Below are 13,709 nucleotides of genomic sequence, written 5' to 3'. Positions count from 1 at the left end.
TAGGAGCTACTTTAAGATTTCCCCAAACTAACATAATGCTCAACTAACATCTGTAAACTTCGGGTAGAGAAGCTGAGGAACAAAAGCTCTATCATCCCACTCACATTCTTTTAATTGCTTTCATCAAATTTATACCTGTTGTTTCAGATGACTGAGTTCAGCTGTCTGTGGATCAATATTAACAATAGGTTTATTCTTGATTTTTCTTGCTCTGTCAGCATAGCGAAGTGTATTTAATGTTTCCTCTAGATTGGAGTCAGCAGGACTCACGCAGGCTATCATAAGAGTATGGCTATTACCTCCTAGAGAATCTGAAAAAGAACAATGGGGGGAAATGAAATCAAACAAATAGGACACAAGCAGAGCTGTCTACGTGGGCCGCGGACTTCAAAGTCAGAGCTGTAAGAAAAAAAAATTGACTTTCAACCAATTTCCTACTACTGACAATATAAAAACACAAAGATTTCTGATGTATAAAATAATAGTTGGGAATCCTACTGCATGTGTCATTCTTGAGAGAGACTAAGTGCAGAAGTTGATCAGGTTAAAAGAACTGGGGCCAGGCCCAAGCAAGTTCCGAGCTACTGTGGGAGTTAAACATTCCTAGGATGCCCCCTCTAGGTAGATTTGAACTCTCCAGGGAATTCTGCTTCTCAGCACTAAGTAATAAAGAAATAGTAACGAAGTTCATTTTGAGGTCCAAAGTACTAAGTACAGTTGGCATTCTACAAATTGCTTGGCTCTCAAAGCCACATATGAAGACATCTTTCCATTGTTTTAGAAGCCTGCTTGCCAACAGGTCTCTTTCCTATTTATCAGTTAGACAGCTCTGTGTGTGATAGTCCAAAAACCTGGACTATCTGTATTACATAATGGAGCAGGTATTTTGCTTCCTCAGCACTACCATTCTGAGTCACTGTCTCTTAGTTTTAGAGGCTTACCTTGAAGCAGTCGAGTCAACTTGGAATCTCTGTAGGGCACAAAGCCACCCTTTTTGTCATCTCCGAGAGCACTGATTACGTTTCCCAAGCACAGGAGGCCTCGGTTAATATTAATGCCTAATAGCAGGAAACAAAATTTCAATTGCTTGGTAAAGCATCTAACATTTTACATCCATTTGTCCTGAGAAAGGTAAAGAAATAAAGACCCCATAGAAATATTCACTCATCGATCTTAAGGAAAATTCTTGATCCTGTTCACTTTTCTGAGAGTGACTCTAAGAAGGTTCAAAGGACAAAGTTCCAAATGTTCATTGCATAGTTGAGTCTGTTGGCACTTCTCGCCCTTTCCCATGGGACAGATAACTACCACTACATCAACAACCATTTGCAGTTATTTACTTTTTATATCCATTATCACACTTAATCTTTAGATTAATGCTGTGAAATTAGATGAACAGCATTTTTATCATCTAATTATCATTACTACTAAAGTGCCTGCACAGGGGCAACAATAATGATGAAAGTGACAAGAACAGCTAAGTGAGTGTTTACTAAGCTATAGAGTGTTTACTATAAGCCGGACACTGTTGTAGGTACTCTATGCATATTAACTCATTTAATCCTCATAATAGTCCTATAAAGTAGGTATAAAGTATGATTATCCCTGTATTGACAGATATGAGAGTGGAGGCACAGAATAGTTAAGTGACTTGCCTAAGGTCACACAGCTAATAAGGGGCAGAGTCAGGATTCTAGTGGAGGCAGCCTGGCCCCAAAGTTAATGATTTTAATCTCTATGCTCTATGGAAATGAGCTAAGCTGCTCACTTAGAGGCACCAGGTACCTTGGAAAGAGGAGCAAGTTGAGTCTAAGAAGAGGGCATTGGTAGAAAACGTATATAAAGAACTCTGGAACCTTCAAGTCTCCCCTCTAGAGCCATGCAACTACTATGTCCCCATTCTCAATTATTTCCAGTCTACCCAATGGGATCGTCTTTCTAATATCCATCCATTAAATGCTGATATTTAATAGACTCATAGATACAGAGAAAAACTGATGGTTATCAGAGGGGAGGGGGTTGGGGGGCTGGGTTAGGAAAGTGTAGGGATTAGGCATTGCAAATTGGTAGTTACAAAATAGTCAAGGGGATGTGAAACACAGTATAGGGAATATAGTTAATAATGTTGTAATAACTATGGTGGTGTCAGGTGGGTACTACAGTAATCGGGGGATCACTTCATAAGTTACGTAAATGTCTAACCACTATGCTGTACACCTGAAACTAATATGAAATAATGTTGAATGTCAACTATAATTAAAAAATACATAGTCATGGGATGTAAAGTACAGCATAGGGAATACAGTCAATGGTATTGTACTAGCTATGTACAGTGTCAGAGGGGTAGTAGAGTTGTTGGGGTGATCACTTTGTGGCGTGTGTAAATGTGTAACCACTATGTTGTTTCGTACACCTGAAACTAATAAAAAATGTTGATATTCTCTTGGGACTGTCTTATACTCTTTTCTTACTATGTATACTCTCCCTGCGTTATCTCATCCAAGCCTAGAATTCCAATAAATACCTATATTAACGATTCCCTAAATGTGCATCTCCAAACCAGACCTCTTGCCTTTTGTCCAAAGCTATATTTTGGCTGCCTGCTGAATAACCTCCACTGGCCTGTGCCCACGTAGCACTGCACAAAAATATTCAACAAAGCAGAACTCATCTTTCTGTGCAATTCAACGTCACTTCCAGTACTGTTCCTTCTCATTGTCTCATCATCTAACCAGCCACCCAACAAACAGCAAACCTGAGACATCCTGGATGTTTCCTTTATTCTCACTCCACACACCTGAGTGTCTTCACTGTACACTTAGCAAATATGTACAATGCTGTAGGCAGTCTGCTAGGTATTAGAGATACAAAGAAGAATAAGCAATAATCGCTACCCTCAAGGAGTTCACAGTCTATAGGGAGACACAGACAGACACACACAAAAACAAGTAATTGCAAATATAATGTTAAAGGAAGAAATATGCACAGCAAAAATGGCTTCTCATAGGAGGGAGTGGTCAAGTTTGTCTGGGAAGGTACAGGAAGGCTTCAGAGGAGAATTGAAATTTTGGGCTGAATTGTGAAGGATGACTAGGACAATGCGACAGAGGAGGTAAGGGGAGGAAAGAAGAATGTAAGGGCATTCCAGGCACAGGAAGTAGCAGTTGTCAAGGCCCATGTTTGTGAGAGAGCAGTTGACATTTCGGAAGTACAGTATGGTAGTTCAGTATGAATACAGCACAAGTTAAGAGATGGAGAGTGACAAACAGTGAGGCCGAAGGACAGCTAGGGACAGGTCATAAAGGGCATGACAGCTGTGTCCTGCTCAGGTATTTTTATTTATTCTGTAGGGCAGCAGTTTTCAAATTGTGTTCCTCAGAACCTTAGGATACTTCAGGGAACCACAGAGATACTGCAGAGTTTCTGCAATTGCAATTTGGATTTTGTTTTAAAGTTTTTTTATTGTGGTAAAATACACATAACATAAAATCTACCATTTTAACCATTTTTAAGTGTAAAGTTCAGTGGCAGTAAGCACATTTACATTGTTGTGTGGTCATCACCACTATTTAAACTATTTTAACTATTTTTAAAATTGCATTTAGGCCGGTCAGGTGGCTGATGGTTGGAGCACCGTGCTCCTAACGCCGAGGTCACTGGTTCAATTCCCACATGGGCCAGTGAGCTGCGCCCTCTACAGCTAAGATTGTGAACAACAGCTCTCCCTGGAGCTGGGCTACGAGCTGGGCTGTGGTGAGCAGCTGGAGCTGGGCATGAGCGGCCAGCAGCCGGAGCTAGGAGTGGCCGGCAGCCAGTGTGAGTGGCCGGCAGCCGGTGAGAGCTGCCCTGAGCTGCTGAGCAGCCGATCTCTGTGAGCAGGTAGAGGTGGTAAATAACCTAATTGTGTCAATCATTTAGCAATATGCACATGTATCAAATCATCGGTTGTACACCTTAAACCAACATACGAGTATGTTATACGTCAGTAATATCTCAGTAAAGATGGAAAAAAGATTAAGTGAGACAGTGCATATGAGACACTTAGCCAATGACACTCAAAAAAAAAAACCCAAACAAACAAAATCATGGCTTCAGTGCTTCCTGTAAGCCTTGTGAGTGTTGTGTCAGGCTTTTATAATTATTATACCACACAAGTTAGGAAAGATACTGTTAGAGATCCAATTTTGGATTTAAATGTTCTATCATTCCTCATTGAAGCTCCAGGATCAGTTTAATAATTGAAGAGAACCCCGAGATTGTAAAGTGGGCTGTTAAAAAATGTTTATAACTCACAAGTATGTATCAGTGTGAATCAGGATTTCCTTGATAATGTGTCACCAGAACAAATGATAGGAAAAATTAGATGCAAAACCTTAAATAAAATTGTAACTGTCATTCAGAATCCCCATGAAACCATACATTAAGAATTAAGAATATGAAGATTTTTGCAAACCACGCCTCTGATAAAGGGATAATATCCAAAATATAAGGAACTCATGCAACTCAACAACAAAAAAACAATCCAGTTGAAAAATGGGCAGAGGACCTGAAGAGACATTTCTCTAAAGAGGACATACAAATGGCCAATAGACATATGAAAAAATGCTCAACATCACTAATCATCAGAGAAATGCAAATAAAAACCACAATGAGATATCACCTCACACCTGTCAGAATGGCTTTCATCAACAAGACAAATAGTAACAAGTGTTGGAGAGGCTGTGGAGAAAAAGGAACCCTCATACACTGTTGGTGGGAATGCAGACTGGTGCAGCCGCTATGGAAGGCAGTGTGGAGGTTCCTCAAAGAATTACGAATAGAATTGCCATATGACCCAGCAATCCCTCTCCTGGGTATCTACCCCAAAATCTGAAAATGTTTATCTGTAAAGACATATGTGCTCTAATGTTCATTGCAGCCAAGACATGGAAACAACCAAAGTGTCCTTCAATAGATGAATGGATAAAGAAGCTGTGATATATATACACAATGGAATACTATTCGGTGGTAAGAAAAGATGAAATAGTACCATTTGTGACAACATGGATGGATCTTGAGAGAGTAATGCTGAGCGAAACAAGTCAGACAGAAAAAGCAGAGAACCATGTGATTTCACTGATATGTGGTATATAAACCAAAAACAACAAAAGAATAAGACAAACAAATGAAGAAACAAAAACTCATAGACATAGACAATAGTTTAGGGATTACCAGAGGGTAAGGGGGGTGGGGGGCTACAGAAGAGGATAAACAGGGTCTAATATATGGTGATGGAAAGAGAACTGACTCATAATGTGCGATACAGATGATATAATACAGAATTGTTCACCTGAAATCTATGTAACTTTACTAACAGTTGTCACCCCAATAAACTTTAATAAAAAAAAAAGAATTAAGAATGTTCACTGGAGCCTAGTTTGTAACAGCAGAAGCTATTAAATGGAACCAACCTAAATGTTTATTGATAGGGAATAACATAATAAATACAATGGCATATCTCCACAGTATATAGATGTCACAAAGAACATGGCATATATATATATATATATATATACATATATATATATATATACATATATATATCCATATACATACACACACACTAATAGGGAACAGTCTTAACAAATATCATTTAGTAGGAAAAATAAAGAGCAGAGTAGAACAGAGTACATAATATGCTTCCATTTGTATAGAAAGAGAATTTTAGAGATGTGGACTGGGAATTTAGGGAAAGTGAAAAAATTACCTTTCATTATATTGCATTAAAAAAGCCTTTTATTTCAAAGTAATTAGAAACTCACAGGAAGTTGCAGAAAAAAGTATGGAAAGGTCTTCTGCACCTTCACCCAGCCTCCCCCAATGGTAACATCTTGCATAATAACTACAGTAGGGTATCAAACCCGGGAAATTAACACTGGCACGATCCCCAGAGCGGATTTACATGTCACGTGTGTGTGCATGTAGTTGTGTGCACTTTTAGCACAGGTAAAACTTCACGTAAGTATCACCGTAATCAAGATACAGAACTGTCCTATCACCCTATACAAGCACACCTGCCCTGTCACCCCCAATCCCTAACCCCTGGCAACTACTAATCTGTTCCCCCTATGACTTTGTTACTTCAACAATGTATAAATGGCACCATACAATCATGATATCGGCCTGTTTTCCAAGTAGAATCATCAGCAGCAGCATCAGCATCAGCAGCAGCAGTATCCATCCAAGTGCTGTCTGTATCAAAAGTTCATTCCTTTTACTGCTGAGTATTATTAGCTGGCATGCATGGATGTACCAGTTTGCTTAACCATTCACCTGCTGATGGATGTTTAGTTGGGTCTAGTTTGGGGTTATTCCAAACAGAGCAGCTATGAGCACTCATGTACCGGGTTTTGAGTGAACACACGCCTTCTCTGGGATAAACGCCCACTAGTGCAACTGCTGTATTGTATGGCGAGCATACGTTCAGTTTTGGAAGATACTACTGGACTATTTTCCAGAGTGGCCTACCTTTCTCCATTCCCAACGGCAATGTATGAGAGACCCAGTGTCTCCACATTCTTGCCAGTATTTGGTATTGTCACCATTTTTTTCTTTGAGCTATTCTGAGAGGTGTGCAGTGATAGGTAGCTCATTGTGGTTTCTATCTGCATTTCCTTAATGACTAAGGATATCGAGCATCTCTTCATGGGCTTATTGCCATCTGTGTATCCTCTTCATGAAGTATCTGGTCATGTCTTTTGCCCACTTTCTAGTTGGACTGAGTTTTAGCACTGAGTTTTAGAGTTCTTTATATATGCTAGATACAAGTCTTTTGCTGAACACATTGCATTTTTATCATGGAAAATGTTATGATATGCCAGTTAATGTAAAGAAAGAAACTGTGATCATAAAAATAGCTATAATATTCTTACTGTTTGACGATTGACTTACTCATTGTTACAAATTTGGACTTATAAATTTATGTGAATTTAAAATCTTTTAAAAAATGTATTTCGACTGTTAGAATTTGTTGTAAGATTTCAGTTCCTCTGCTTTAAAAGGAAGGCAGATTAAAAACATCTGTGACAGATGATAGAAACAAATGAAAGGTTTAAAGAGGGGTTAAACACGATCAAGTTGGCATTTCAGAATTATATTTGGAAGGTAGATTTGGGAATAAAAAACTGGTGTTTAAGAAACCAGTTATTGAACATCTATTGTGTGCCAGATACAATGCTTGGCACAGGGGGCAGGAAAATAAGAACTGGTCTCTACCTTCAAGGAACTCAAACTCTACTGGAAAAAACAGACAAGTAAATAATTACAATGAAAAGGGAGCATGCTGTGAGACTTGGCAGGGTGGCAATTGACTGGGAGGAGAGGTCTTATTATATTAATACATTAATATTTGCTCCAAAAGACACATTAGAGCTGATGGTCCTGCTAGGTCTTATTTTCAGGGAAACATGGTATATAGGTTTTTAGGTAAATGCATTTGTCAAAACCCAGCAAATATACATTTACATTTTGTTTCTCCTTTTAAATTTTACATTTATTAAACCCCAGTTAATAATGTGTAAGCTCAAGTATTTAGATGTAAAATTTACAAATATTAAACCCCAGTTAATAATATGTAAGCTCAAGTATTTAGATGTAAGTATACTGATGTATGCAACTTACTTTAAAATGCATTTTAAAAAAGAATATGGATTAAAGAGTGGCTAGACGGACAGATATGTAATAAAGCAAATAGAGTAAAATGTTAATGGTGGAATCCAGATGCTAAGTATAGGAGTTTTCCTGTAAAATCTTTCAACTTTGCTGTGTCTTTGAAAAAAATCATAATAAAATGTTACAAAAGAAGACTATGGAGCATCAATTGATGGAAAGATTTTGACCGAAAGTAGAGGTTTCAACGGTGGGTGACATCTGAATTATAAACTGAAGTCTTCATAGGAACTGCTAGTCGGACCCAAAGGGAGAAAGAACTCAGGCATTCAATGAGCATCCATGACAACGTGTTAGGCCCTAGGGGTTCAAAGATGAATGAGACACAGTTCCCACTTTCAACTGACTGCTGTTTTGGGGAGTCAGCCAGATAAGGAGATGACTGGAATATAGAATTGAGGTTCTGTTAGTGTAGGAAGGAGGTAAGTACTAGATGGGGTGGGGGGAGGAATTGGAGGTGGTCAAGGAAAGTTTCTTCAAGGGGATGAAATCGGAGCTGAGCTCTGAAGGACAAAATAGGATGAGCCTCGTGAAGACAGAGAGAAGACGCTTCTGGCAGAGAGAGCAGAATGTACAAAGACGCACAGACAAGAGAGAAATTCGCATACTTAGTATGGCTGAGCAGATTGCGAGGAACGGGTAGGGAGAGGGGAAGCGAGGCGGGTAGGCAGGGCTGGAGCACAGAGGCCTCGCAAAGGCCTGTGGTCCTAGCTGAGGAGCTCCTGTTTAGAAAGGACCTTGGCTGCTGGTTGTGCGATGACTGGAAAGGGTACCCGACTGAAGGGAGACCCCAACTGGAAAGCTTGCTATAAGCTAAGAAATGGTGAAGGTCTGAATGAAGGCAGTGGTAGTAGGGTTAGAGAAAAGAAAGTGATGTGAGAGAGGAGTGAGTGAGGCTGACAGGACTTGGTAACTGAAGGGATTGGGAGAAGGAACCAGAGCGAAGGAGAGTATGGAATGATGCCTTGGGTTTGGATGGGGATGCTTGGGGGGATGCTGGTATTATTTACTGCAGTTGCTGGAGGGCCCGGGAGGGACGAGCAGTTCAGTTTTAGATGCGTGGCATGGGAGGTACCTGTGGGACATTCCTGAGGTGGCAATGAGATGGCAATGACACTGAGGCTGAAATGTAGATGTGATGCATGGGCTGGAGGTAGAGGCTTGGCAGCAGCAGCACATAGGTAGCAGCTACAAGCATCTAAGTATGGAGGCGGCAAGGTGATGGGCTGAACAGTGTCAAGAGAAAAAAAAAATCCCAGGACAGAACCTGGGTGTTTCCGGTGTGGGTGGGTGGGAAAAGAGGAGGCTGAGAAAGAGTCCTCAGAAAAGTAAGAGGAAACCCAGGAGAAGACAGTGTCACAGGTCCGAGGGAGGAACGAATGCCCAGAAGAAGGGGCAGGATGTCCAACACACAGTCACCAAGTGAGGGGAAGACTGAAAGAGCCTAATGGATCCACTTGTTCAGGTTACCGGGGGACCTGAGCAGGGACAGTTTCAACGGGCTGACGATGGAGGGCTCGCAAGGAGCAGAGTGAACGGAAGACAGCAGTAGTGTGAGGAGGATGAAGGATTTTGTTTTGTTTTAAAATGGGAAAAACCATTAGTATGCTTCTATGCTGAGGGGGAAAAGCCAATAGAGAAGGAAGAACAGGCACGCTTTCTAGAACCAGGTTTCCAGGCCAGTGGGGAGAAAGAAAACAACCCAGCAGAGAACATACAAGTACAATGACACAGGTCTGAAACAGAAGTACTGTTTGGGAAACGATGAATACACTGCTGTGGCTGGAACCCTGTAGTTTGTGAGGAAATGGTGGGCGATGAAGGTGGAAATATAGGGGTGCCAGAAAACGGCCATGTAGCCCCCTGACAGTATGTACTTTCAGAGGTGAAAAAATACATTGGAAGATGCTATGGTTACAAAGAGCAACATCAAAAGCCCCAAACTTAAGGGGCGACCGGATGGCTCAGTTAGTTAGAGTGCGAGCTCTCAACAACAAGGTTGCTGGTTCAATTCCCACATGGGATGGTGAGCTGCGCCTCCTGCAACTAAACACTGAAAACGGGGCCGGCCTGGTGGCTCAGGTGGTTGGAGCTCCATGCTCCTATCTCCGAAGGCTGCCAGTTTGATTCCCACATGGGCCAGTGGACTCTCAACCACAAGGTTGCTGGTTCAACTCGAGTCCCGCAAGGGATAGTGGGCTCTGCCCCCTGCAACTAAGATTGAACATGGCACCTTGAGCTGAGCTGCCACTGAGCTCCCGGATGGCTCAGTTGGTTGGAGTGTGTCCTCTCAACCACAAGGTTGCCGGTTCAACTCCCACAAGGGATGGTGGGCTGCTCCCACTGCAACTAGCAACGGCCACTGGACCTGGAGCTGAGCTGCACCCTCCACAACTAAGATTGAAAGGACAACAACTTGACTTGGAAAACAAAAAGCCCTGGAAGTACACACTGTTCCCCAATAAAGTCCTGTTCCCCTTCCCCAATAAAATCTTTGGGAAGAAAAAAAAAGATTGAAAACGGCGACTGGACTTAGAGCTGAGCTGCGCCGTCCACAACTAGATTGAAGGACGACTTGACTCGGCTGATGGGCTCTGGAGAAACACAGTGTTCCCCAATATTCCCCAATAAAAATTAAAAAAAGAGCCCCAAACTTAAGTTGGACTTTGAAAGATGGCTATGTTGTAGATAGTGAGGGGGGCAGGCAAATAGATGCATTCTGGGAGAAAAAAGGAGATGGCTGTAGTGAAAGTGCACAGAAGGCAGGATGAGCAGGCCATGCTGTGGAGGCCGTGGGGCTGCAGTGAGAGTGAGCAGGGAAGCTGTGACAGACAGCTGAGGAGCTGGGCTGGGCCAGGGTACGAATGGTCTGGAAGGCATGGCTTTGTCCTGTAAGCAGTGATGTGCCACTGTGTTTCCAATCAGGGGAGGCAGCATGTACAAAGCAGTATTCTGAGCAGATTAATGGATCTATGGCATTTAGAATGTGATGCCTCCTAGGAGCGAAAGCGTTTGCAGCCGCTTGGTCAGGTGTGCAGGGCGAAGGCACGGGCTTTGCACAGTCAGTAGGAAGACACTGGAAGTGGGTGCGTCTCCACAGTACTGCTAAGGAAGAATCAACAGCAGGTAGTGTGTACTTATTCCCAATTGAGGAGATCATGCTGGGTGTAGTAATTAGCACCATGCAACAGGAAGAAGAAAAAGCAAGAGACTGAAAAGGAATAGTCTGAGTTAGGAAAAGAACTAGGAGAGCGAGGATTTACAAACCAGGGGAAGAGTTTCAAGAAAGTTATGCTCAAGTGTCAGTGCCACAGAGCGCTCAGATAAGATGGGTACTGCAAAGAACCAAGTTGTTTTGCTCATAAAGGTAGAATGGTTCTGGCATGGTGGGTGAAGACAGACTATCAAGATGGTGACTCAATCAGGCTCCCATATCCAAAATCAATATTAAAAAACACATTTTACTTCCATACACCAAAAACAAAGTTAGAACACAAAATTTAAAAAGATTCTATTTGTCCTGTTTAAATGGATTTGTTCAGTTTGTGAAAATTCAGCAAGGTATTCACTTATGCTATATGTATTTTTCTGTTTGTATATTATATTCAAATAAAAAGATTTTAAAATATAACTTCCAATACTGTCAAAATACAACTTACCTAAGAATAGAACAAAAGACATATAAGACTTCTACAGGGAAAATGACTGAGAAATACTAAAGAAGTCCTAAATAGATGGGAGACAGACTATGTATATAGATTTGGAGGACTTAATTTGAATTAATAGTGCCCAGAAACAGACCACCTGCATATTGGGCACTGTATATATATCACAGAAGTGGCACCACTCATCAGTCGGGGAAAGGATGGACTTTTAAATAAACAGTGCTGGGACACATGGGAATTTATATGGAAAACAAAATTGGACCCCTACATCATACCAAGTACAGAAAACAGTTGTAGGTGGATTAAAGACTTAAATGTGAAAGGCTAAGTGATGATGCTTCTGTTAGACAACATAGAAGAATATCTTCAAGACCTTGGGGGACTAAAGGAGTTCTTAAATAAGACACAAAATAAAAGAATCATAAATGAAAACAGAGTAAAAAGACAAGCCAGGGATGAGGGGGAAGATATTAATACTTACAAAACACGTGGGGGTGGGGAAGTTTGCAATTAATATAACTGAACAGTGACGAGACTCTACAGTATACATGTAAAGAACTACTTTTTGAAATCAGTAAGAAAAAGAGACAATAGAAAAATGGGCAAGATCTAGAATAGACATTTTACAGAAAAGAAAATATACGTGGCCAATAAACATATGAAAAGGTGACTGATCCCTTTAGTCATCGAGGTAATGAAAATTAAAACGACAGTCAGGATTATCATTGCACAACCGTTAAGATTGGAAAAACTTGTAAATTCTGCCAAAACAGTGCTGGGGAGTGTGGAGCCACAAGGACTCTTATGCACTGGAACACTCTGGAAGACAGCTGGGTGTATATGTACCCCATGACCCAGTAATTCTAGGTATATAGCCTGGCAAATTCTTACACATATGCATCAGGATACATCGACAAGAATGTTCATAAGGGCATTGATGAGTATTGCCCCAAACTGGAAACAAGTGAAATATCCATGTACAGTAGAAAGAATAAATAGTGGTGCAGTCATACAATGGGATACCATACGAAAATGGAAATAAAGAAACTACAGCTGTACGCAACATAGGTGAATCCCTCACACACAACGTTGAATGAAAGACGTAAGACACAAAAGAATGTAGACAGCATGATTCCATTGCTGAAAAGTTGAAAAATAGACAAAACTAAATCATGCTGTTTAGAGATGTATACACAGGAGGTACTACTAAAAAAAGGCGGGATTACAAAAACGCAAGGGAATTACTATCACAGAAGTCAGGACCGGTTGGTTACCTCTAGAGGAAAGGGAGGGCGTTGTGACCCGAGAGGGGCATACAGGGGTGCTGGAAACGTTCTATTTTTCAATCTAAGTGATAGCTACGTGTGCTCACGTTATAATTATTTATTAAACTATAGACACAATTTATGCAGTTTTCTGTCTGTATGCTATAGGTCACCGAAAAATGTAACTAAGAGTGAATGACGTGTTGCTAAGCAGCACAGATTTCTTTGAGGAGATAGGGTAGCAGGAGGATTCAGGATTGAAGGAATATGGGTCCAAGAATGTTCATAGCAGCACTGCTCATAATAGCCCCAAACTGGAACTTACCCAAATGCCCACCCAACACTACAAAGGAAAAATAAATTGTGGCACAGTCACCAATGGAATACAGAGAGCAATGAAAATGAACTACAACTCCAGGCAATAACAGGGATGGCTCTCATGAGCACGAGGTTGACTTAGGGTTACCAGAGTTGGCAAAAGAAAAACTACAGGCATCCAGTTAAATCTGAATTTCAGATAAACGATGAATCATTTTTAATGAACGTATGTTCCATGCAAAATGATTCATCATTTATCTAAAATTCAGGATTTAACTGGACGTCCTTTATTTTCTCTAGTGACCTTACATTGAACAAAAGGAATCAGATACAAAGGTTACTCTTTGGGGAAGACAGAGACTGACCTGGGCACAAGCGGTACTTCTGGGGTGTTTGTAATATTGTTTCTGGATGTGGATGCTGGTGAGATAAGTTTGTTCACATTGTAAACAGTCATCAAAGTGGAAAATTATGATTTGGGCATTTTTTATGTATGCTGTATTATACCTCAATTGAATAATCTGTTATCCATCTGTAATCTGTTTATAATCTATCTGGCAGTGAGCTGAATATTTTATATTCAAAGTTACAACAAAAAATAAACTTAACAAGAAAGGTACAGCACCCACACTGACAGAAGGGAGAAAAATACCTTGAATAGGTCATTTAATCTAGAATAGAAATGGTCTATAAATATAAAAGTATGTTCAACTTCACTGATAACTACAGGAAAGAAAATGAGATACCATTTTTC

General features: G+C 40.7%; 1 protein-coding gene across 6 annotated transcripts in view; it reads right to left on the bottom strand.

The window, feature by feature from the left end:
• Positions 1–13,709, bottom strand: part of KIF4A (kinesin family member 4A) — a 91,711-nt gene that overhangs the window by 60,750 nt on the left and 17,252 nt on the right. For all 6 annotated transcript variants that reach the window (XM_074323590.2, XM_019748006.3, XM_074323588.2 and 3 more), the window contains 2 exons: positions 942–1,058; positions 136–311 (listed from right to left, as the gene is read on the bottom strand). In XM_074323590.2, coding sequence (XP_074179691.1) covers positions 136–311; positions 942–1,058 — 293 coding nt within the window. The remainder of the gene's footprint in view (positions 1–135; positions 312–941; positions 1,059–13,709) is intronic.

The sequence above is a fragment of the Rhinolophus sinicus genome, chromosome 18 (assembly GCF_057876585.1).
Source record: "Rhinolophus sinicus isolate RSI-liver-muscle chromosome 18, RSI-T2T, whole genome shotgun sequence".
NCBI lineage: Eukaryota > Metazoa > Chordata > Mammalia > Chiroptera > Rhinolophidae > Rhinolophus > Rhinolophus sinicus.
This window is presented reverse-complemented; position numbering and strand designations above follow the sequence as displayed.